This window comes from Ostrea edulis, chromosome 1 (genome assembly GCF_947568905.1).
Source record: "Ostrea edulis chromosome 1, xbOstEdul1.1, whole genome shotgun sequence".
NCBI lineage: Eukaryota > Metazoa > Mollusca > Bivalvia > Ostreida > Ostreidae > Ostrea > Ostrea edulis.
This window is the reverse complement of record NC_079164.1, coordinates 9,693,254-9,719,573: the sequence shown is the minus strand read 5'-3', so window position 1 is coordinate 9,719,573 and position 26,320 is coordinate 9,693,254. Positions and strand designations below refer to the sequence as shown.

The following is a 26,320-nucleotide window of genomic DNA, read 5'->3' as shown; positions in this document are numbered from 1 at the left end:
AATCGATCATTTGAGCGCTTAAAATTGCGGCGATTTACAAAACGCCGCAAAGAACAAAACTAAAAGCATCTTCACAAGTCAAGGGCTATTGATTAGTTACCTCGTTACAAAATAAAAACAACACGCAATGTTCTTGATGTTAAGAAAAGTACCCCACGAAGACCATTGTTTACTTTCTGTTTTTGCTCTTTCTAAACTTGCATCTTAAACGAGGAATCTCATTGGATGATTTAATTTTAGATTATTGCGTCATACCCTGTCCCAAACCCGTGTTTTGAATGGTGACTGATGCGAGCAAGGTGCGAGGTAACGAATCAATAACCGTTGACTTGTGAAGATGAACCAAACGCGGATAGAAACTTGAAAGAAAAACAGAAGTCGGAAAATCGAGTGGAAAAAAAAAACATGGCCGAAATTATGTCATTAAAAACTTTCCAGTCGAGGGGTTAAAAATGGGTCGGTAGCGCGATGGCAAACAAACTCCTTTTTAATTCTGGCCTCAGCACCAATTGGATCAATATTGAACCAGTGAATACTTAGTTGTAGCATCCTGCGCAGTTGTACTCAAAAGCTCAGGAGCTAACTTCCTTAAATCGATTCAACCAAGTTTTTCTTCATTTATGTTCCAATTCACTTGTTCAACAAAACTTAAAATATTCGTGAAATAAAACTCCAACACGTGATATAGGATAAGTTTCCTTGCGTGAGTGTAACAGAAGTTTAATTATACACGTGTGTATGTACATAGATATCTGGAGGTTCATTATTCCACTCAACTCAACCTACAACAGAAAAAAAGTGAAGTATTACCAAACCGCAAATGTGTGACGTATTACATACCATTCTCTCACCAGCAAGCTGGTACGATAAAGAATCTATGGGCGTGTGTATCTGTTTGAGATCCAAATTCCCCCTCTACTTGATATTACCATCTTCGTACACGGGATCGAATTTCAATATACACGGGGTGTAATCAAGGAATTAATAATTTATATATACATTCCATCTAATCAAATAATATTAAATTAGATCTTTTGATCCGCTCACCTACGATCATTTCAGATTTCTGGTCGTTTCGGCCTTTTTTCAGTTCGGCCCCAAGTTTTTTCAGCCGTTAGTAGTTTTGGCCTATTGTCGTTTCGGCCCTAGCCATTTCGGCCTCACTTTTAAATACCTTTGTAATACCAATAAATTAAGTCTTTTTTCTCATCTTACTATATCAAAATTGATATTTCTTTGTTGTGTAAACTGTTATATATGTCTGTGGTGTAAACAAGGAAGTCCACACCATCAAAGAAAATGATATGCCATTTACTGATTACATAAGCTTGTATTTTAAAAGCAAAAAAAATATATTTGTTATGAACATAGCACATTATGATGCTTATTAGATTGAATTATAAACCGGTACTTTATGATGCAGTTATTTTTAAGGTATTCAATGTATAATGACCATATTTCATATCTAATAAATGGATGGTGGAATTTTTGTAATCATGGTATCATTTTGAAGGGTTCATCAAATAAAAATAATCCACCATAGGAATTTTCAAAATTATGTTTACTGCTTGATTTATTTCACCTAGAATTTAACATTGAAGTATATGGGAAAAGCATGTTTTATTACAATATTTTAAAAAGAAATATTTTCATACAAATCTCTTGGTAGAAAGTTACAAACACTTTCTCTTAGTGAAAATATTAAATAAAATTAATCATTGACCACACACATTTTTAGAAAATTAGATTTTTCTTATTTTTACAAAGGGCAGACAACTCTTCCAAAAAGTCCTAAGTGCAAAAAGGTCAGCTTCTAATCATTTACCATTCATGTGAATTTCATCTGCTTCACTTTCATCATTACTTAACAATAAACATTTATGTTGATCTAAATCCTTCAAAATTGTTCATTATCCTTTCATTATACATGGAATACCTTAAGGCACAAATATTTTAATGACCCCCCCCCTCTCTCTCTCTCTCTCTCTCTCGATTCTTTTTTTTTTATAATTCCAAAGAAAGAGTATTAGATAAACTTTTATAGGTGTCCCTATAGCTATACCCAACATAGTACTTTTTTGCCTTTGGAATAATATATGTGTGTATTATCTTCTACACATTGTGAGGACGTCCTCACTTAATAGGGTTGGTCAGCTAGAGAGAGAGAGAGAGAGAGAGAGAGAGAGAGAGAGAGAGAGAGAGAGAGAGAGAATATTTTAAACCCTTACAAATAGTATTACAAATTCCACAGCAAATGTTGTTGGGTATCCTATGTCCTTGAATTGAAAATTGACGCACAACTAATTGTGTGGTCAATAACTAATTCACAAAACCGAGGAATTGGAGATACACTGTACATGACAATGTACAACAATTTTGCAACACATTTCCATGCGTAAAAGTGTGAACTCAGCTTCTCGGGAGGCCGTGACCGAATTTCAAGCATTGAAGTACGCAGACCTCGTGTATTACAATCAAGTTTTTAGTTCTCCAAGTCAGTTTAGTATGGTTAAATAATTTTCCATGATACTTGAGTCATTAATATTCATCTAAACTTGTAAATAAGATTTTACAACACTTCCGTGTGGAATTTATCATTTATCATAATAGCGTGCCACACCTACATTCACACCTGATGCCGAGGGTTTGGCGATGGAATTGTCACTACCTGTTTGAACGACCTAGATCTGTCGCGGCCGGGATTCGAACCCCGACCGTCCGCATACAGGGCGCGAACACCTACCTCTAGACCACCACAGCGGTGGTAATGCTATTGATACTAAATTCTGATTATAGATATTTAAAAAAAAGAGCAGGTGTCCTTCACCAAAATTGTAAATTTCATGATCCAAGGACAGGGTTTTAGTTCCGGGTTGGACCAAAATTAGTATGGTGACCATTGTTTTTTACAACATCATATAAAGTTTATAAATTTGAACATGTTGAAAAGTTTCAGGACATTGTTTTCAATCCATATTTATTATTTCCTTACAGGAAATGTATTATTTAGTTGTGCGAAAATAAAGAATAACGCATGAACTTTTTTTTTTCTTTTTTTTTTTTTTTACTGTTGTTCCTTCTCATTAATATTACAGACAGAATTCATGAAGTCAGCTTAGCGCTTTTCAGTACTTTGATTATACGATCTCCACGGGCGGATCCAGGAATTGCGGTTACGGGGGGCGCCACTTTATGAGGCAGGGGGTCTGAGGCCCCCAGTGAGTCGAGGGTGAAGCTCTGGTGGGGGTCCAGGGGGCGAAGCCCCTGGAAGCTCCTGGATTTTACAGATTTTATAGGGCTTGAAATTTGTCTCCTATTTATAGTCATTTGTACCATTTTCTACAATTCTTTATAAGGTAAAATTGTTAAAATGACCAAATTCTAAGGATTTTTTGGAAAAAATTAAGTTCTCCCAATAAAGTAATTCAAGAAATCAAAATAGTTTGCCATTTATTTCTCCGGGAAAGAAAGAAATTATTGCTTTTTAAATCGTTTATTACATTTTTTCTAAACAAGATACCACGATTTACCTTAAATTTGAAAATTTTAGGAGGGGGGGGGGGGGGGCTGCCCCCCTTAAATTCCGTCACTGATCTCACGGTGGGTATCAGGGACTAACTTTTTAGACAAGGCAGTCTTCTTGTGTATTCGAAATACACATACACCGTGCCATGCCCTGTCCAGGACTTCTTGTGTATTCGAAATACACATACACCGTGCCATGCCCTGTCCACGGACCATTTTACACCGTGTGTTGGGGAATACTCGTGGTCTGTACTGTAGATTTTATTATAAACATTATTGTATTCACCCGTAAAATTACTAACTGAACCTAACATACATTAACTACGCAAATAACATATCAGTTTACAGCGTACAGTACCTGGCCATGAGTCATAATTGTCTATTTTTTCACTAAATATATTTCATTGAAAAATGCCTTTTTGAATAAGCTTAGTGTAGCATCACTTAAATTGTAGCTAATTTTTATAGATATACTAACAAAAAATACACAATTGTTTGTAATTTCTTCACATGATTTCAAAGTGATTTTTAATATCTATAGGTTTTGCAGTGAAATCACATGTCAAATGCTAAACTGAAATTTTACGGCACAAAGTTAAGAAATCATTATATTTCGAGGTTAAAAAGTTTGCGTTGATGATTTCAAAAACTATTCTCAATTATCATGGTATCACAATTTGCTTAGCATCATGGAAAAGAAAATTTGAACAATTTTGCATATATTTCACAATCTTTTCTAACACTAGGCCTACCTCCAATTATTTCCTCATCATACAAAATTTTCTCTTCATTAAAGTCTCAAAAGCTTACACTCGAACAGCTTCCATTCAACAAACAATAATAGCATAAATTCGATACAAAAACAACATCACATTGTCGGCTTATTGCAGCTAACGAAACTTGGGCCGAAACGACTAGGTATCGAAGGCCGAAACGACAAGAGGCCGAAAAAACTTGAGGCCGAACGAACCAAGGGCCGAACTGTAAAAAGACCGAAACAAGTCGCATCGATCGTTTCACATATGTGAATTAAATTGTATTTACAATGTATCAGGTGTGTGTGTGTGTGTGTGTGTGTGTGTGTGCAAATAATACAATTTATTTTTCTTTTATAAAAAAAAAAAAGAAGTATCGACCCTATCATCTGACGTCACCGACATGAACTAGGACAAACACACTTTAAAGCTATTTAAACAAGAGCTATCACGCAGTGTATACAAGTCGCACAGGACTAGACTGGAGGTCGAAAGAACGGGGAGGCCATGTTGGATTTACAGGTGAGACAAAATTTTATATACATCTTCTGGCATTACCGTGTCATTAATATCGATATCTATGTGATCAATAAGATAGATCCCTTTACTTTAATGATAATTTCACGCATAATGTCATACTATTCTGAGAAGGGTAGGGTGTGTGTGTGTCTTATATCGATACCGAGTCCATTTGAAATATTAAAATTAATGTCCGTAGGTTTCATATCTAGCTTTTAAATTGTTTTGACCTGACAAAATCTTTAATCAAGATTCATCTTTTTATTGACAGTGAACTTCTCGTGTGACCCACACATCAGAAATGCATCCCCGGCGCAGTGCGCAGGAAGTCCTACTGTGTGACCTCTGTGAAACTGTCCCCCTACAGAGTCACTGTGAACTTTGTAATATAAATCTCTGTGTTAACTGTGTCGGTAAACATCTCTCCGATTCCTCTAAAGATCACAATATCGTGCCCTTTATAAAACACATAAAGTCTACCCCTAACAACCCAAAATGTCCGAAACACGCCAACAAACATTGTGAAATGTTCTGTGAGAAATGCGACGTTCCTGTCTGTTCTACTTGCGTCACTTCAGGTAAACACAAAGGTCACGATATATCAGATGTTCTGGAAAAACTCAGCGCTAAAACAGAAAGTTTACAAAAAGATTTAGAGGAACTAGAGAGCAGAATTTATCCCCGATATGAAGAAATGGCGTCCGGTGTCCAAACTGAGAAATCCGAGTTAGAAACGAATTACGGGAAACTGACAACAGCTGCCGACCAACAAGGAGAAGCCTTACACCGGGAGGTCACCGCCATTGTCAACCAGCGGAAATCCGACATCCAGGAGATGAAAAACAAACATATGGCCGCTCTAGATAAAAACACAGATGAAATTACACAGAGAATTACAGAACTTAGAAAGATCATTGAGGACCTGAAGAAAATACTGAACACCAAGGACGTCTCTCTAACGTCTACTTACAAATCTAGGAATGGTGAGTTCCGGCAATTACCTCCTGAAGTCCGAGTCACATTACCGAGTTTATCTCCTCAGAAAATAAACACAGAAAAGCTCCGTGAAATGTTTAGTTCTCTGTCGCCATTATCCATTAACACAGAACAAGGCGACACAATGAAGTCAGCAGAAGCTGTATCGTCTCCTCCAGTCAAACCACTGCTTGATGAGCCGCGCGTCACCGCCACCATAGACACTGGGTATAGACCACTATACAGTGTTAGCTGTCTGAGTGAAGATCAAGTCTGGACACTCGGGGAGAACAAAACCATGAAGCTGCTCAACCTCCAGAGTAAACTACTGACATCAATACAAACCAAGTCAGGGATACCACCGCGGGACATAGCAGTGACACGGGACGGAGATCTTGTTTATACTGACGATAGTAATAACACCGTGAACTTAATTAAGAATAAACAGATACAGACCGTGATCACACTACAGGGGTGGAGACCTGGCTATGTCTGCTGTACCGCGGATAACGATCTCCTGGTTACCATGGACAGTGATGATTGGAAACAATCCAAAGTCGTGCGTTACTCCGGCTCCACAGAGAAACAAAGCATTCAGTTTGATGATCAGGGTCGTCCTCTCTACTCATCTGGTGGTTACTATAAACACCTCAGTGAGAACAAGAACCTGGATATCTGTGTGGCTGACTGTAACGCTAGAGCAGTAGTGGTGGTCAATCAGTCAGGAAAACTCCGATTTAGATACACTGGTCATCCCTCTAATACCAAGCAATCATTTAATCCACGCGGCATCACTACAGACAGCCAGAGTCACATCCTGACAGCAGACATTAACAATAACCGTATCCACATCCTAGATCAGGACGGACAGTTCCTCCGTTACATTCACTGTGATAAATACTATCCATGTGGTTTATGTGTGGACATCAGAGACAACCTCTTTGTAGCTGAGTTTGACACTGCTAAAGTGAAGAAAATCCAATATCTATAATCACAGTGTTAATTACACATCTCTACAGTGTTAATTACATCTACCAACACAGTGTTAATTACATCTACCAACACAGTGTTAATTACATCTACCAACAGTGTTAATTACACATTTAAATACAGTGCAATTTACAGCAATGTGTTAATTACAGGTCTGTGTTCACTACAGTGCTGTGTTAATTACAGTTCCATGTTAATTACAGCCCTGAGTTAGAGATGTGTAATTAACGTGTATTGAATCTATTGACACAGTAGTTGTGTACTTGTGTTTGTGTGTTTAACTGAGTGAACATTTGTCTCTCACTGCTGTTTAGTAATATCTGTATTATTAATGAATCACTGTTAATCTTAGTATATTGATTACTAATTTGACTAAGTTACTAGTTATCAATCTATACACAATCTTTTAACACGTGAGTCACTGAATACAATTTAATGAATGCAAATCAGTTATTGTGAAGAACTTAGAAATTTCACTTTGTCATTAATTTTTTGGAAATTTCACTTTGTCATTAATTTTTTGGCCCAATTACTAACTAGACTTTGTTAGTAGTTATTCATCTATCTATATAAAATATTTTCATGAAAGGCGAAGATAACGAACAGTGATCAATCATCTATTTATATAAAATCTTTTGAACGCATGTATATTGATTAATGAAGGAAAGTCAATCATTGTGATGTACTAATTGATTGAATTGAATTCTATAGCCTTGAATTATAGTACATCTACTACTGAGTACTTGCATGTATGCATGTACTTGTTTTTGTGTGATGAACAACTAATGGAACATTATTATGTGAATGATTGTATATTATTTGTATTATATAAACACTATTTAGAGTACACTCTTGCATTTTTATGCCCCCCTTTGAAAAAGAGGGGGCATATTGTTTTGCACCTGTCGGTCGGTCTGTAGACCATGTGTTGTCCGCTCAATATCTTGAGAACCATTCACTTGATGATAATGATATTTCATATGTGGGTTAGTTATGAGTAGAAGAGGATCCCTATTGTTTTTCAGGTCAAAAGGTCAAGGGTCAATCTACTCTGGACATAGGAATATAATGTCCGCTCAATATCTTGAGAACCCTTTGCTTTAAAGACATCAAACTTGGCACACTGGTACATCCTAAGGAGTAGATGACCCCTATTGATTTTAAGGTCATAAGGTCAAAGGTCAAGGGTCAAACTGAGCATAGGAATATACTGACCATTCAATGTCTAGAGAACCCTTTGCTTGACAGACATCAAACTTGGTACGCCAGTACATCTTCAGAAGAAGATTACCCCCATTGATTTTGAGGTCACATGGTCAAAGGTCAAGGGTCAAACTGGACATAGGAATATACTGTCCGTCAAATATCTCGAGAACCCTTTGCTTGACAGACATCAAACTTGATACACTGGTACATCTTCAAGAGAAGATGACCCCTATTGATTTTGAGGTCACATGGTCAAAGGTCAAGGGTCAAACTTGACATGGGAATATACTGTCTGCTCAGTATCTTGAGAACCCTTTTCTTGACAGACATCAAACTTGGTACACTGGTACATCTTCAGGAGAAAATTACCCCTATTTATTTTGAGGTCACATGTTTAAAGGTCAAGGGTCAAATTGGACATAGGAATATACTGTCCGTTCAATATCTTGAGAACCCTTTGCTTGACAGACATCAAAAGTGGTACACTGGTACGTCTTCAGGAGAAGACGACCCCTATTGATTTTCAGATCACATGGTCAAAGGTCAAGGGTCAAACTGGACATTGGAATATACTGTCTGCTCCATATCTTGAGAACCCTTTGCTTGACAGACATTAAACTTGGTACACTGGTACATCTTCAGGAGAAGATGACACCTATTGATTTTGAGGTTGCGTGGTCAAGGGTTAAACTGTACATAGGAATATACTGTCCGCTCAATATCTTGAGAACCCTTTTCTTGACAGACATCAAACTTGGTACACTGGTACATCTTCAGGAGAAGATGACTACTAATTATTTTAAGGTCACATGGTCAAAAGTCAAGGGTCAAATTGGACATAGGAATATACTGTCCATTCAATATCTTGAGAACCCTTTGCTTGACAAACATCAAACTTGGTACACTGGTACATCTTCAGGAGTTGATGACCCCTATTGATTTTTAGGTCACATGGTCAATGCACTCTTGACATAGGAAGATATTGTTTGCTCAATATTTTGAATTGATGATACTACTATCAATTAAATGATGTGTGTGTGTATAATCCTTTTTAATTTTGCACCATGGGGGGCATATGTGTTTTACAAACATCTCTTGTTTAATGCATACTTACTTTGATTTATAGTAGTGTAACAGAGTGACCTCAAACATCTAGTCTTCCATCACAGATCTTCAGATTCAAGGTCACAGTCTTCTGTTTACCATCAACAAGGTCACAACACTCCACAGTTCTACAAAATCAACACAGACAAGGTGTAATCATGTCAAACTGTAATATGGACCACATCACTCACCTGAGTTACCTTGGCCCATATTTAAAGATTATCCCTATATATTTGCATGTAAAACTTTGATCCATCTTGTGGCCCCAACTTATCTCGGGGGCTATGATTTTTACAAACTTGAACCTGCACGATGTCTGGAAGCTTTCATATAAATGTAAACTTCTCTGGCCTAATGGTTCTTGAGAAGAAGATTTTTAAAGATTTTCTCAATATATTTGTATATAAAACTTTGACCCCACATTGTGGCCCCATCCTTCCAATGGGGGCATGATTTTAACAAACTCAAATCTGCACTATGTCAGGAAACTTTCATGTAAATTTGTACTTTTTTGGCCCAATGGTTCGTGTTAAGAAGATTTTCAAAGATTTCCCCTAAATATATGTATGTAAAACTTTGATCCCCTATTGTGGCCCCATCCGACCCTAAGGGGTCATGATTTAAACAAACGTGAATCTGCAATATATCAGGAACCTTTCATGTAAATTTGTACTTTCTTGGCCCAGTGGTTCTATATTTGCATGTAAAACTTTGATTCCCTATTGTGGCCCCATCTTACCCCCTCCGGGCATGATTTTAATAAACTTGAATCTGCACTATGTCAGGAAGCTTTAATAACAAGATGTGTTTGTGAAACACAAATGCCCCCGATAATGGTCAAGGTCACAAGGACAAATATCTTGGTACCAGTAGAAAGATCTTGTCACAAGAAATGCTCATATACAATATGAAAACTCTTAATATTTATCATTTAAAAGTTATGACCAATGTAAAAAAAAATAAAAATAAAAGTAGGTCAAATGTCAATGTCTAGTATCCACGGAAAGGTCTTGTCACAAGGAATACGCATGTGAAATATTAAAGCTCTACCTCTTACTGTTCAAAAGTTATTAGCAAGGTTAAAGTTTTCAAAAAGTAGGTCAAACTATAGGGTCAAAAATGTTGGTACCCATGGAAAGGTCTTGTCACAAGGAATACTCATGTAAAATATCAAAGCTCTATCACTTACTGTTCAAAAGTTATTAGCAAGGTTAGTTTCAGACAGAATGACAGACAGGACAAAAACAATATCCACCCCCCCCCCCCCCCCCCCCCCCCCCCGCCCGGATCTTGGGGGCATAAAAATATCAGATCTTCTGGCCCAATGGTTCTCGATAAGATGGTTTGTAAATGACCCTATTTTTACATTTTTGTGATGATTTCCCCTTTCTTTTAAGGGGGAATGGCCCTTCATTTGACCAAACCTGAAAGCCCTTCACCCAAGGATGGTTTTTGCCAGGTTTGGTTGAAATTGGCTCAGTATTTCTGTAGAAGATGTCGAAAACGTTTACAGACAGACAGATAGACAACAGGCGATCAGAAAAGCTCACTTGAGCTTTCAGCTCAGGTGAGCTATAAAGTCTATTTACAGTGGAGTATATTTACATGTTCATACTCAGTTGAACCTCGGTATCTCGAACATTGATATTCTGAATACCGTGGACATGTTCAAGTGACTTAATACAAGTCCCAGCTACATTTTCTTTCTGTATTTAAAACATCAGCCTCTCAAATCTAATATCTAGTTCCAGATAATGAGATTCAACTGTATAGGTAAATGTAATAGGAAGGACAAAAATTATGGCTTAACCGGGAATTGAGCCCAGGACCCTGCATTATTAGTCAGGTGCTCTAACCACTGAGCTATTCAGACCGATATCCACAGCCCAAATTACTACAACAGCATTTACTAGTAATTCTGTACTGATACGCTGCTCTTATATTCATAAGAAGAACGTTTCAATTTTGACTTTAAAAATTTTACTTTTATATTTCTGACTAATGAATTCTTTTGAAGATTTAGAAATTAAATTTGGTGATGAGATGGATTCCAGATTGTTCAGTTGGTAGAGCACCTGATTAAAGATTCTGGGTCCATGGGTTCGTGTTCCATTTTGATCCATTTCCTGTTACGTTGCATTAAAATCTCCAGTAATGTAGAATACTAAACAATCATTTATCAAAATGAAATAATTGACTCACACTGCACCCACCCACCCACACATTGTTGATATTTTGGTCAAAAGGTCAGGACATTCTTCTGCTGGAGGCTGAAGTCCAGCTGACTGACCTTGTGTTTTCCTGGATCTGGTTCTGTACAACCAATTATTTCATGTCAAATTCTTCACTTGATTTCTACAAGAATACCTAGGATGTATCAATAAAATGTCAACACAGAAACTTAATCAACAAGAGATGTTTGTAAAACACATATGCCCCCCCCCCCCCCCCCCCCCCCCATGGTGCAAAATTGAAAAGGGTTATACACACACACATCATTTAATTGATAGTAGTATCATGAATTCAAACTATTGAACAGACAATATCTTCCTATGTCAAGAGTGGATTGACCATGAGACCTATGTCAAGAGTGGATTGACCATGAGACCTAAAAATCAATAGGGGTAAGCTACTCCTTATTTTGTATCAGTGTACTAAGTCTGGTGTCAATCAAGCAATTAATTCTCAAAATATAGAAAACAATATATTACTATGTCCAGTGTAAAACTTATACGGTACCAATTTTGATGCACCAGATGCGCATTTCGACAAATAATGTCTCTTCAGTGATGCTCAACCGAAATGTTTCAAATCTGAAATAACAATGAAGTTTTAGAGCTATTATAGGGGAAAACAGTGAATTTCTAAATTTTATAACAGCAATTAAATATACATCCGTATTTTCAAGCTAGTAACAAAGTACTTAGCTACTGGGCTGTAGAGTTTAACCCTTGACCATATGACCTCAAAATCAATAGGGGTCATCTTCTTCTGAAGATGTACCAGTGCACCAAATTTGATATCTGTCAAGCAAAGGGTTCTTAAGATATTGAACAGACATTATAATCCTATGTCCAGTTTGACCCTTGACCATGTGACCTCAATATCAATAAAGGTCATATTCTCCTGAAGATATACCAGTGTACCAAGTTTGATGTCTGTCAAGCAAAGGGTTCTCAAGATATTGAGCGGACAGTATATTCCTATGTCCAGTCTGACCCTTGACCATGTGACCTCAAAATCAATAGGAGTCATTTTGTACCAGTGTACCAAGTTTGATGTCTATCAAGCAAAGGGTTCTTTAGACATTGAGTGGTCAGTATATTCCTATGCCAGGTTTGACCCTTCACCTTTGACCCTGTGACCTCAAATCAATAAGGGTCATCTACTTCTTAGGATGTACCAGTGTACCAAGATTGATGTCTGTCAAGCAGAGGGTTCTCAAAATATTGAGCGGACAAAGTCTTCCTATGGCCAGAGTAGATTGACCCTTGACCTTTGACCTGAAAATCAATAGGGGTCCTCTTCTACTCATAACCAACCTACATATGAACATCATTACGACCAAGAGAACGGATCTCAAGATATTGAGTGGACAACATGTGGTCTACTGACCGACATACCGACCGACCAACAGGAGCAAAACAATATGCCCCTCTTCTTTGAAGGGGGGGAGGGGGGATATTTTTTCAGCATCAAATAGTTACGACTTACGAAATATAACAATGTCAACTTAACTCCCCAAACTGAAAGTGCTCCAGATTGCACTCCTCCCCTAATTAAGTTATGTACTGCGTGGGATGGAGGAGAAAGCATGAAACATAGACATTATAAGCTGCATGAACATTAAAGAAAAAGATGGAAAGAAGATTCACCATTTATGTGACCAATGTCGTTGTATATGATAACAAGGGATCCACAGGCCTGATCGGTCACCTGAGTACTAGTTAAAAGTATCACTAGTTCCAAGGGCAATGAAATCTAGAAAACAATTTCCTGTTCCGAATATCTAAGCTAAATTTTAATGTTCAGCAACAGTATAGAACAAAACATGTTCTTACAACTTCACTGCCCTCAAAAGTGCATACACTAATGAAAGGCTTTTTATAATATATGTATTAACATTAAATGATAGGACTAATTTGGACCCATCCTCAAGACAAAACCCTGGGGTTGCAAAATTCACCATTTTTTGTATATCCTTTTCTGTAAATTCCTAATTAGATTTAGATTTTATATGGTATCAGCAACCTTAAAGAAGTCCTTCAAACCATTATAATATTTTTGGCACCACCCTGAAACCAAACCCTTACCCCCTCGTATCATGAAATTTACAATTTTGGTAAAGGACTATCCACTCCTTCTAAATATCCATTCAGTTTCAATTTCATATCAATAGCATTAAATCAGATATCATTTATATGTTTTGCACATATACTCTATATATATCAAATCTGGCCTCACCCTGGAGCCAGAACCTCTAACCCCATATTCGCTAGCCAAGGGTTTACGATCCGCTCCACTTCTCTACAAACACAGAGTTGGCAGATTTAGTGCAATTTTCAAAGCCTCTCCTTTCAGCATATGATTGGACGCAGGGAAAGTCCACTGCTCAATCAGAAAACGTGTTACGATAGATCACGTGCAAAACAAAGGAATTTAAATACCTACAACTATCACTTGGCCGTGTATCAAATCACAGGGGCTTGGTTGTCAGATATACCTTTCTTAAAACGACGAAAAGAGCGGGTTTTGGTGGTGGATTTTATTTATACATTATTCAAGAACAAATAATACAAAATACTACTCCAGGGATCCTGAAAGTTACAATTTTGTTTGAGGCATTCCTATTCTTTATCACTATGCATTTAGTTTTTCTTAATGATATGCAGGTGTAGAGAAGATTTTGAAAAGTTGTCAATTTTTGCCTCACATCTAAGGCACCAGGGTGCAGGAGTTCTGAAATTTACAATTGATGTCCTCCTTGTCCCAAAAATGCTTTATCCCAAATTTGAAAAGTTATCAAGAAGAAATCAAAAAAATTCTATTGTTCACACATTTAATAACTGACCATTTTGGCCCCATGCTAATACCAAAATCCCTATCCCTGGGATCATCAAATTTACAATTTGGGTAAAGGACTACCTGCCCTTTCTAAATATCCATTTAGTTTCAATTTAGTATCACTAGCACTTAAGAAGATTTATTCAAGTGTTTTACACATAAATACTATATACTAAGTTTGGCCCTGCCCTGGGGTCAGAACCCCTTCCCCGGCATGATGAAATTTACAATTTTGGTAATGCCCATCATGCTCTACATCACTATTCATTTAGTTTTTCTTACACACGTGCGGTTGTACAGAAGATTTTTGACAATTGGACACTTTTGGTTAGTTTTTGTCCCTCCCTTAGGGCCCCTGGGGTGCAAGAGTCCTGGAATTTACAATTTATGTTCCCCTTGTCCTAAAGATGCTACATACCAAATTTGAAAAGAATTAGAATAGTAGTTATCAAAAAGAAGTTTAAAAAAGAAGTTAAAAATGTTCAACTGTTAACGCACGACGGACGACAACCAATGCAATAGTAAACTCAGGTGACCTAAAAAGGCAACACTATATGCCCCAGCCATGTCAGTACCAGGACAAAAAAACAAGAGGCCTAAGGGCCACATCACTCACCTGAGTTACCTTGGCCCATATCTGAAGATTTTCTATATATATTTGCATGTAAAACCTTAGTCTGTATTGTGGCCCCAACCTACCCCTGGAGTCCATGATTTGAACAAACTTGAATCTGCACTGTGTCAGGAAGCTTTCATGTAAATCTCAGCTCCTCTAGCCCATTGGTTCTTGAGAGGATGATTTTTAAAGATTTTCCCTATATATTTCTATGTAAAACTTTGATCCCCTATTGTGGCTCCAACCTACCCCTGGGGGCCATGATTTGAACAAACTTGAATCTGCACTATGTCAGGAAGCTTTCATGAAAATTTCAGCTCCTTTGGTCAAGTGGTTCTTGAGAAGAAGATTTTTAAATAACCCACCCTATTTTTGCATATATTTGTGATTATCTCCCCTTTGAAGGGGACATGACCCTTCATTTGAACAAACATAAAAGCCCTTTACCCAAGGATGCTTTTAGCCAAGTTTGTTTATAATTGGCCCATTGGTTCTTGAGAAGATGAAAATGTGAAAAGTTTACAACGACGACAGACAACGGACAAATTTTGATCAGAAAAGCTCACTTGAGCCTTCAGCTCAGGTGAGCTAAAAATGAAACATTTCGCACAACTTTCATTCACAAACCTGACATTTTGTACAGCAGCAGAGCTATTTAAGTCTTACAATATATCAGTTTCAGGAAAATTATCCTCATCCATCAGCCGGACATCTCCAGTAACTGCTACCCTGTAAAATTCATTTTCAGTATAAGGATCCAGAACCCAAAAATTACATGCATAGCTCTTATCCTTAGACGAATTTGACTCCCCCTTTTTTGGCACGCTGTTTTTGGCTATAATAGCTCTAAAAACTTCATTGTTATTTCGGATTTCAAACATTTCGGTTGAGCATCAATGAAGAGACATTATTTGTCGAAATGCGCATCTGGTGCATCAAAATTGGTACCGTACAAGTTTTACATTATGTATCTCCACATACCAATATATCATAACTTTAGAACACAAATTTCTATAAATCATCCTGATTAATTTCAAATGTAGCAAAATGAGACCAAATCTGAATAAATTTTTTTTTAAAATCTCATTTATATAGATATTTAGTCATCCACTTCATCTACAGATACACTCTGACATCCCTCTTACACCCCAACATAAAGTTCAGTATTCTTAAACCAGAGTTTGCGAATTCAGAAACTTGAAAAATTCTGTCAGTGATTTTGGCCTAGAAGTGTAACAGTTTTGCAGCCCATTTTCAATATTTGTCAGTCACCAACAAAAAATCAGTATCGTTGGAGCAAAATAGAAAGTGTAAAGTAGTTTAAGGTTTTTCTCATTATTCATTATAATGTCAATCATTCCAATTTAGGTATATAATCAATCATTTTCTTCCATTCACATGTCTCTGAATGTCTTTTTTCTATCTGCATCTGTTTCAGGTTTTTATTGTTTGGACTGCATGGTTACCCCTAATGAATTCACTCCAGTAACTCAGGGTTTGACACTAAGGCACGTCCGACCGACTGAGACTACTAAATGATAGGTCCGGTCGGGTAAAATGTTTATTTACTAGTCCGACTGGTCGTGTTAAAAATATAAACAAATTTAAGAAACTTTACTTTAAATCATAAGATATTTTATTCATAAAAAAATAACTGTAAAGAGTTAAAATGCGAGCAATTTTGAACCGCATGATGACATAATCTCTATCTTTAGTTCTAATAAGTCGCGGTCGTAAGTGATGTTCTACGACATCTACACATTGTTAATGTGTGTAAAGTTATGTTTTGGTTAAATAGAATTATTCAATTCATTTTCATTAAAAAAAACACCAAAAACAGTTCATTTGAATTGAATATAAGAAAGTGTTTATTAAACATATGTGCGGGAATGTATATATAATCAAATATGAAATCTCGTCCTCAATGAAAGCAAAAGATGTCTCAAGAAAGAAAAATAAAAAGGAAAACGTTGGGTAGAAACAAAGCAGGGCTTATGAAATAGAAATTTTTAAAAAAATATTGAGGTCAATTTATTCTAAATGGATTAAAGAATTTCCGTGCTGGTAAAATTTAAAGAAACTGAAAAAATGGTTGAAAGTAAAAGCATCAAATTGAATGACGAGATTAAAGATTTTTTTGAGACAATTAAATGCGCTTTAGTTCAAACTTAACGTTTTTCATTTAAATTAAGTACATGTATTTAGATATGGAGAATCTTGTAAGATTTTTTCTGGAACGTTGGTCAGGGCTAGTGGATGTAAGGTCAGGTCTAGCAAAAATCATTTTAAGTAGCCCGATTGGTCTAGTGCCCAAAAAAGTTAATGTCAAACCCTGTAACTGTTCAAATTAATAAACTTACGGGTAGTCTACTGTAGGCCCACATATTTAAAAGAGTAAATTCTCTGTGCATATAATTAAACAATCATTTACAAAGAAACTACTGTACATTATTTGGTGTTGGTATCTGAAACTATTTCCTGATGTGCATTTGGGTTGTTTACATTTGAAAAATACATGGTTTAGGTATAATGAGAATAGTTTTGTTTACAGGTGAAATAAACAACGTTAGACAATGTTGAATAGGGTGTTGTTTTTCTGGTATCGGCTGATGAACAGGGTGTAGGGTGTTGATTTTCTGGTATCGGCTGATGAACAGGGTGTAGGGTGTTGATTTTCTGGTATCGGCTGATGAACAGGGTGTAGGGTGTTGATTTTTTGGTATCGGCTGATGAACAGGGTGTAGGGTGTTGATTTTCTGGTATCGGCTGATGAACAGGGTGTAGGGTGTTGATTTTTTGGTATCGGCTGATGAACAGGGTGTAGGGTGTTGATTTTCTGGTATCGGCTGATGAACAGGGTGTAGGGTGTTGATTTTCTGGTATCGGCTGATGAACAGGTTGTAGGGTGTTGTTTTTCTGGTATCGGCTGATGAACAGGTTGTAGGGTGTTGTTTTTCTGGTATCGGCTGATGAGCCATATACATGTAACAGACGTCAGAGTAATTTTGTACAGATTTAACATCCTGGTTTTTAGTGCTTTATTTTACAAAACAAAATCAGAATGGAATAGGTTTTACTGATCTGTAGTACCCCGTACGAAATTAATTTAACCGTTATACATGCACAAAAGGGCAGAATATAGAATGATATTCGACTGCATGTACTGAAAATAAAAATTGAAATACTGAAAACATTCCTTTACCTATACCGAACCTGTTTTGTATTGCCAATTCTTGAAGCCGGTGACGAAATGTTTTATAGTTTGGCCTGAAGAGACAGGAAATGCTCCCTGTGCCCAGGGTGTCACCATCTGATCTTAAGGCCCAGGAAGCTGAAAAACCAATGTAACAATGAGTGCTGGAATGACTAGAAATCAGACAGGTAATTAGTAAGATTTTGGGATAGTTTAAAATCTTAAGTATAAATCTTCACGAGATTTTGACAAATCTACCAGTTCATTATCTTTTTTAAGACAAAATAAATAAAATGGTTCCTAGAGAGAAAGGTACATGGAATCTACTGTTCAGTGTGTAGATAATATAATTATAGGTCAACTGAGGCGCTTACTATATAAATATTGCATATAGTTGAGAGTAACAATGAAAGTTTTCACTCCGTGAAAACCATTGCCAATCAAGGGGATGAAAATTTTCAATGTTACCCTCAATTATATGTAATATTTGTTTTATTCTACTGAATGTTATATAAATAACAAAGCATAAAAACTTACGTCTGTTGACATTTGATCAATCACTGTTATGCTATATTTAGTATATTGTATGCTGAGGTATTCGCATTTATTACATAATACACTAAAACAACATCGTCTAGCAATCTAAAGCGAACCGTACGCGCATAAATTTGACGCATGTAATAATTTTTATATCGCCTGTTGTCATTACTTATTACCTGTTGCTAATATACTATCACCCTGTTGTCAGAGGGTAACAATATGTTTTAAATGCTTCTCGACCAATCAGATTGAAGTATTTTACATGAAAGTATAATAAATGCAGTTATAACTCATGTCTTTGATAACTAACCAAATCGAAAACATTCAAACATTAGCTAAAATTACATAAGTCCTGTGTATTGGTCAGACGGGTTCCATCACTGGTGGCCATGCAGATACATGTAGCTCAGTTGATATAGAGCATCTTACTGGAGATTCAGGGGACCAGGGTTTGAATCCTGGTCTGGTCTGCTGGTGGAGCTGACTAGAGATTCAGGGGATCAGGGTCCGTTGCATTTTCTCCCTTCCTGTTACAAATGTATGAAAAGTCATTTAGTCTAAGGGAGGTAACTGTAATACATGGATCAGCCTTCATGTTATCTACAGTCAAACATATGAGAACAAGAGTATCGGAAAAGGTACAGTAAATAAAACGACCATCACAAACTCACAGACAGTCTTTTACTTGAACCATAGGTTGTATAACTTTACTGAAGGTGATTGAAGTATCAGCCATATGCTATCAATCAAGCTGTGACAGGTTTTTTTATAAATTTTTATTTTTATTTATTTTTTTTTTTTTTTTTTTACATCATATCAAAAAGCTTGAAAACTCTGTCGGGGGTAAATAAACAAACCAAGAGCTATGTGTGTAAAATGTGTAAAATAATTTCCGAAGTTTAACGAACTGAACTGTTTTTCAAACATCAAAGAATTTTTTTTGAAATGTAATTGGTAATCAAAATCCGTGCCTGTATGCACAGATCTTCAAGTCATTTAATTAGACCTTTTATCTTGAAAACTGTGAGAGGAAAGAAATTGAAAATCGTCTACTCCAGCTCTCTATGCAATATATTCTCAAATTGACTAATTTCAACAATACATGTAATTTTCTCAAATCAAAAACATGTACATGCACATCTTAAATACTCATATAAACACCAAGAAAAATAAGCAGGTCCTCACTTTAGCATTGTTGTAGAAGTTACATTAAGTCATACAAAACATGTATCCTCCATATAACATTAAAATAAAGGGATAAAACTCCTGCAAAAGAGGTTGTAATGGATCAAAATGCAACATGATTTAGAGCGTGACCTTCAAAAAGGTTACACAGAAATTAAGTTTCATCTTGACATAATCTAATTTTATTTGTTACATGCAATTTGATTGGTTCATTTCATTTTATCAACATTCTTTATAAATATCGTATCAACATACATGTAGTTCCCCTTTAGTCCCACTATATAACATATTATAGAAATGACGTCACAATGTGTTTGGCCGTTCAGTTTCCATCTTGTTGCTATGGATACGGTATTGGTTCGCGTCATATAAAATTGATATTTTCTTTAGAATTATCCGTCAAATAATATCGAACGTGGTTTACTAAATTAAATTATAAGGAATGAGATAATTCTTATTTGCTTTATACGATATAAAGTAAGTTTGGACAGTTTACGCAATTTCATAAACTGCCCCAACTTACTTTATATCGTATAAAACAAAATAAAAATTACTTTCATTCCTTAAATGTGACAGAGTAACAAAAATAGAAACAAACCTTCAAACAGACATCACTGTAGCATAATACACACACGTACATCCTGTCTTAAAACAGGCGTGTAATGGTTACTTTGGACAAAAAGAGACTTCCACACACCATTACACCTCCGCAGAGACTGCAGCAATATTCAATGAGGTATTTAGCCCCCACCAGCAGGATCGCCCTGACTGTCCTGGAACGCTGACCTGGGACCTGGTTACCAAGGAGAAGTGTGACCTTGACATCTGCATGAGAATGTAATGTTCAGAGTGCTGGCTTCAGTCCACTGTGTACAACCTGTACAAAGAGAGAGATGAAATTTCCATGCAGAAAAGTTGACATTGTTAACTATGGTTTATAAGTTAACATTGACCCGAATCAAGCACCACTCGCTAGTGATGGGTTGAGAAAAATTCTTCTCTCAACAAACGCACTTTACAGTTGTTGTTTATTAAGATAGCTCATTACACTAAAGCTTATACTCTTTATGACACTACGTCACAAGATGGCGAATTAAATGTTTTGTGAAATTATTTTTATTGATCGATTTGTTTGTTCATCATCGTAACTCAGTGGTTAAAGCATTGGGCTGGTGAACCTCAGATCTCGAGTTCGAATCCCCCAGAGTCTTTTGTTCAAATGTGTTGAAATGATTTTTTTGAAAATCATGTTTTCATCCCAATATGCATATTTTTAGCCTTTATGGCATGTATACTTATCATATTTCATGATATCTTTTATGATCAAATCAATTCGTACTGATTTGAGAAACTATTTCAGGGTGTAGTGAGCAACCTTAAATCTTTCATCAATTTTGTAAAGAAGAATTTCCGGTTTGTAGGTTTTCATTTACTCCTTTCTCTTAAACATAAACATTTAGCCGCTTGTTATAAGGAAGGAGGGGGTAGTTCTACAGTATAAAACTACATATATAGTGTATCTAATACCTTCTACAAATTTTGACATTTCACCTTCTGATATAAAGAGGTCTTTCTCAATCTGATCAAGAGGTCTTTCTGATTCATCACCTTGAGTCATGGCACAATCTTTGATCTTTTGACCTCAAAATCAATGGAGATCTCCTTCAAGGCACTCTATTGTGTGAAACTTCCTATGGACTTTTAGAGATAGAGTCTGGAACTGAAAGTATGACAGACAAAATGACGGACAGTCAGAGAACTGGATGGACAGACACCAGAATCAATGTCCCCAGTTTTTAACTATTAAAAGCAGGGCACAAAAAATGAAGTCTGTATTCTAACTTGAAATGACTTTTGTGTAGCCCTGCTACACTTGAATAAGTTTTCAAATTTCCTATATCAATTTATATATAAATTGTTTATGTCGTTGGCTTGTTATTTTTAGACTAGGATAATCTACGAGCTATTTCTTTATTTAGACTATGCAGTGATCATGCACTGATTCTATAATTATTCTTATCGGGGGGGGGGGGGGGGGGGGGGGGGTCCAGCGCATGTACTCTACATTGGCTAGATTCAGTAAACATTGGCGAATTCAGATCTCATGCCACCACCCTCCCCATTGCCTTTTGGTTTGGTCTGACCAATTTTTGCTTGAAATCTAGCCTATAACACTCCATCTTGTATGTTATTCGTGTACAATAGGCTTTTAGTTCACTTTTACCTATATATGTATATTTTTGATTAAGTTTTGTCACAACAATGACTCAACCATATTGTATTTTTCTGTACATATGTTTGTCTGTTCACTTTTATCTGTAGATCTTAGATTAGGTCTCTCACAGACATACTGATTTGCATACCAGTTGTTTATTTCTTGCTACTCTGCACTACAGTACTAGTCAAACCTTATCTATATATTTAGTCATATTGCATTTAATTAACACTGTTTATTGGGGTTGTTGCTAGTCTACTGACCCAATTTCTAGTTGTGATAAAGGCCTACCATTGTTATTTGGATTATTACTTTGTCATTTATGAGGGCTCTTCGATGTGTGATGTGTATTGTACGATATTTCAAAAGTATTCTACTCAAATAGTGAAATGAACATTACATCCCTTCAAAGTATTTTCCGTCATTTGAAATACATAATCAGTGGCAGATTTAAGGGGAGAAATAAATGAAAATATCTTTTGATTTCTTGAATTACTTTATTGGGAGAAATTAATTTGTTCCAAAAACTCTCAAAATTTGCATCAATTTATTAATTTCACCTTATTAAAAGGGATAGAAGATAGTTCAAATGACTAAATAGAAGACATATTTCAAGCCCTATAAAATCTGTAAAATCCCGGAGCTTCGCCCCCTGGGCCCCCACCAGGGCTTCGACCCGGACCCAATGGTGGCCTCAAGGCGGCCCCCAGACAGTCGCGCCCCGTAACCGCAATTTCTGGATCCGCCCTTGATCATTTCAATCTGGAATGCGTCACGGTACGCTGATTAGGTAGACCTCTGAGGCACTTACTGGTGGCTGAATGCTGATACACATTACATATCGAACAGCCCTCTTGGGTGATTCCAGTCGGACTGATAAGGGTATAATTTCAACCAGTCCGCAGAAAAATATACCAGTCCACCAGAGTTTTTCAGAAATAAATAAACATATTTCGTTCATGTTATTAAAATGAAATAACGGAATTAAAACTTGATATGCCTCAGGTAATATTGTAACACTAATCTGGTTTATCTGATATCTACGGAGGAATATGCCAAGTGAAGTGTGTATGAAGTGTGTGTGAAAGGTGAAGATAACGAACAGTGATCAATCTCCTGTTTAAGATTTTTCCAAAATGACGTTTTAGAAAATTGACCAGTCCCATCGAATTGACTAAAACAAATGTCAGTCAGTCCGTCACACATTTAACCAGTCACAGATTGACGGGGATATGTTAATTTCGAGCCCTGAGCAAAGCAAGACTTTGAAATTTGGAGTCCGCTCATTTATACATTGTAATATTTGTGTATGTAGCTGAGATCACTCTAACGGTATAATGGATAATGAATAGCGTAAAGCAATGTACTCACCTAACCAGAGCTTGTTATTGTACTGTACCCGACAGTCAGCTTTACTAAATACCAGTAATTATCCTTAAAAATACGTTTTCTTTCAAATTCGGCATCCATTTTCGATTTCACAGCAAACTTGTCTTCTGCTTCATCAAGAAAGACAACTCTTGATGATTTTCTAGTGTTATCAAACGAAGAATGGAAGGAGTTGTGTTTCTTGCGTTGACAACACTTCCAGTCGTTTGGATTGGCGGAATTAGAGGGACTCGGGCCCCTCTTTTTGCCACAAATTTACAAGGCATTCCTGACATATGTAGAATCTAGATAATAAGGTGGAACACACTTAAAGCTTACACATATGATATTCACTTTGACATGTACCCCTCCCCCTTAAAAAATACTGGATCCACCACTGGTTTGGAATGAGAGATTGATCATAAATAGTTTCTCCCACTTTTCAACACTCCTTTCTGCATCATGTCAGAATATTTTCGGGTTTGCCCCTCTCCTTTCCCCTGCTTTTTATTTATTTTCTTTGGTGTTTATACATGTTGACTGTAAATCTGTATAAAATTTTCTCACAATATTCCGGTACAAAATAAACCATGGGAAATCAATCAGAATTTATTTCAAACCGCTGAGGGGCTTCATGTTTCCAGGCACTTAGATAAGTCAATATGTCAAAATAAAGGTATTTAATTCAAATAGCATGTTAAAACCATACAACATCATAATTTGAGAAAAATTGAATCTTGGAGGCAGATATTGGGTTTTCATTGAAAAATCGCGGAAAACTAGAAAGTTCTGGCAAACCACTGAGTTCCAAACGAAACAAAATGGATTATGTCCTTCATGAATGTATTGTAAATATTCTCATTGTCTCATTGTCATTTTAATAGAAATAATCATAATTGTGTTATCTGTATTGTAAATGATTTGATCATAAAAACTATTTATGCTAAAAGTTTAAATTTCAAAAGAAAAAAAGAAGAAAAAAATGTAAATGACTAAATTCTAATTTAGCAAAGCCTTTCAGGTTTTCTAATTGTTTGAAAGAGGAACCGATTTCTAATAAAATCCCCCCTCCCCCTTTTATGCTCTCAGTTGTATTAGTAGATAAAAAAGGTGAAGATAACGAACAGTGATCAATCCCATAACTCCTATAAGCAATACCAAATATATACATGTAGTTGGGCAAACACGGACCCCTGGACACACCAGACGTGCATGGAATCAGGTGCCTAGGAGGAGTAAGCACCCCCTGTCGACCGGTCACACCCGCCGTGAGCCCTATATCCTGATCAGGGAAACGGAGTTATCCGTAGTCAAAAGCAATGTGCCAAGAACGGCCTAACAATCGGTATGAAACACGTCAGACAGCATTTGACCCAATGATAGGTTGTATTGACGAACTACATTGTAGATCGTTATAACGACCATAGGATTTGCGAAATGCTGACTTCAATCGAGATTGTTGAAACCCCTGCACCATCAACTTGTTTGTCAGTAGCTTGCCTCGATTTAAAAACTGACCATAAGCAGAACAAGTTATTAAGTATTGAATCAGTTGAGAATGGAATATTGCTACATAAATATGGGAAGTTGACGATGAAGAAGCTGAAATCATCCCGTTTATCATACAGTTGAGTTGTCAGTTTGCCGTTAATGTCTACTTTCAATAAAATATCTAAGTATGAAGCAGAAGTGGACGACTCTGTGGTGTCTTTTATTTCGAGCTCACAGGGATATATCGAATCGACATATGAATGAGAGTTATTATTGTTAATCGACAAAACGTCGTCGATATTTCTAAATGTCGAATTGAAGGCCATAGCAAGAGATTTTTTCTTCTCACGTAGAAGTTTTTAAATAAATTATGATTCATATGAATATATAGAAACAGGTCAGCTAACAAAGGAGCACAATTCGTGCCCATGGGAATTCCAAATGTTTAATGAAATAAACGGACAATTGAATAGTACCATTTCCCTGAAAATATATTAAAGTCTGTTTGAGATGACTGTAGACGTGATGGTACTGTTGTAATTTTCAGATATCAATAGTAGTGACGATTATACCGGGGGGAGGGGTATAAACAATGGCCATGTTGTTCTCGAACAATGGTCTGGACCAATGGAGATATCAGTAGAACAATGAGTGTCCTGACCTACTTTATGCATCAGTGCACAACAGTAAATTTACCAACTGATTGATTGTTTAACATCTCGTCGAGAATTTTTCACCGAGAAATACCACAAATTTAGACCTATGCTTAGCGCTAAGGTCGTAGCGCAATCGGACCATGTGCTCGTCCTTTTCCGTAACCGGTAAGCATTTTTATTTGCGGTTACGGAAATAGCCGATTAGTTACGATTGGGTCGTAGCGGTGAGGGTTCTTTAACGTGCCAACACCTTTCTCTGCATATCCGAAGGCCCGTGGTTCTCACTTCTAACCGCCGAGCGTTTAGCGAAGGAGCAGTCACTACGTATGTTTACGTCTTGGGTTTGACGCGGCCGTGACACGAGGGGGGCTCAAACTCACGACCTCCCGGTTATGAAGCGAACGCTAGTATTACCGAAATATAGGGAGACAAACAAAGAAGTTATTATGACACGATAGCCATCCATATGACCTTGTCCTACTTAAGCTCTAGATAGTACCCCAACAACAATGGGATTACCTTGACCTAGAAAGAATCTAGTAAACCGAACAATGGGTTAAAGCAAGAGAAGAACAAAGGTATGTAAGTTAGCAAAAGGTTGTAACTAGGGATTTCCCATCAGGGATCAGGTAGGTGTCCTTATGGGGTTTTCCTTTCACGTTATGAACGTGTTCCGTACGATTGAGTGAATGGGGAATTTATTCCAGTAACAATGAGGCACACAATGCAGTGGAGAAGGTAGTGAATACGTTAGGTAAACAATAAGAGTAAAAAACGGGGATCTGATATACTATTTGCTTTATATATAGGTACTGTGAAACTATCTTGGATAATTATACGTCTGAATATACAAACATTAAACAGTTTCTGAATGGAATCAGATCTTGTTGTCCACGGTTTAGGGTATTGTACAGGTGC

At 36.7% G+C, this 26,320-nt stretch overlaps 2 protein-coding genes across 21 annotated transcripts; one reads left to right on the top strand and one right to left on the bottom strand.

The window, feature by feature from the left end:
* Nucleotides 1–703: 703 nt before the first annotated feature.
* Nucleotides 704–21,692, bottom strand: LOC125664191 (uncharacterized). Of its 20 annotated transcripts, none has more exons than XR_008799570.1 (10): nucleotides 21,281–21,675; nucleotides 20,271–20,549; nucleotides 18,833–19,014; nucleotides 17,957–18,085; nucleotides 15,382–15,483; nucleotides 11,814–11,887; nucleotides 11,277–11,429; nucleotides 9,085–9,202; nucleotides 6,231–6,736; nucleotides 704–782 (listed from the first exon to the last, which is right to left on the bottom strand). XR_008799570.1 is itself a non-coding variant. In XM_056152617.1 (5 exons), exons 3-5 carry the CDS (start codon nucleotides 18,876–18,878, stop codon nucleotides 17,275–17,277), a joined length of 621 nt encoding a protein of 206 aa, XP_056008592.1. In that variant the 5' UTR covers nucleotides 18,879–19,014; nucleotides 20,271–20,549; nucleotides 21,224–21,692; the 3' UTR covers nucleotides 15,892–17,274. The 20 variants fall into 20 exon arrangements, 3 of the variants coding, with proteins under 3 accessions (XP_056008592.1, XP_056008591.1, XP_056008593.1); XR_008799571.1 differs by lacking the exon at nucleotides 704–782 and adding an exon at nucleotides 17,304–17,720 and having other exon boundaries at nucleotides 6,626–6,736; nucleotides 21,281–21,692; XR_008799574.1 differs by lacking the exon at nucleotides 704–782 and adding an exon at nucleotides 17,304–17,720 and having other exon boundaries at nucleotides 6,626–6,736; nucleotides 11,365–11,429; nucleotides 21,281–21,692.
* On the top strand, nucleotides 4,699–7,611 carry LOC125664164 (tripartite motif containing 13-like). The gene is made up of 2 exons (XM_048896740.2): nucleotides 4,699–4,802; nucleotides 5,071–7,611. The coding sequence occupies exon 2, from the start codon at nucleotides 5,101–5,103 to the stop codon at nucleotides 6,763–6,765; it is 1,665 nt and encodes a 554-aa protein (XP_048752697.2). The 5' UTR covers nucleotides 4,699–4,802; nucleotides 5,071–5,100; the 3' UTR covers nucleotides 6,766–7,611.
* Nucleotides 21,693–26,320: the final 4,628 nt, after the last annotated feature.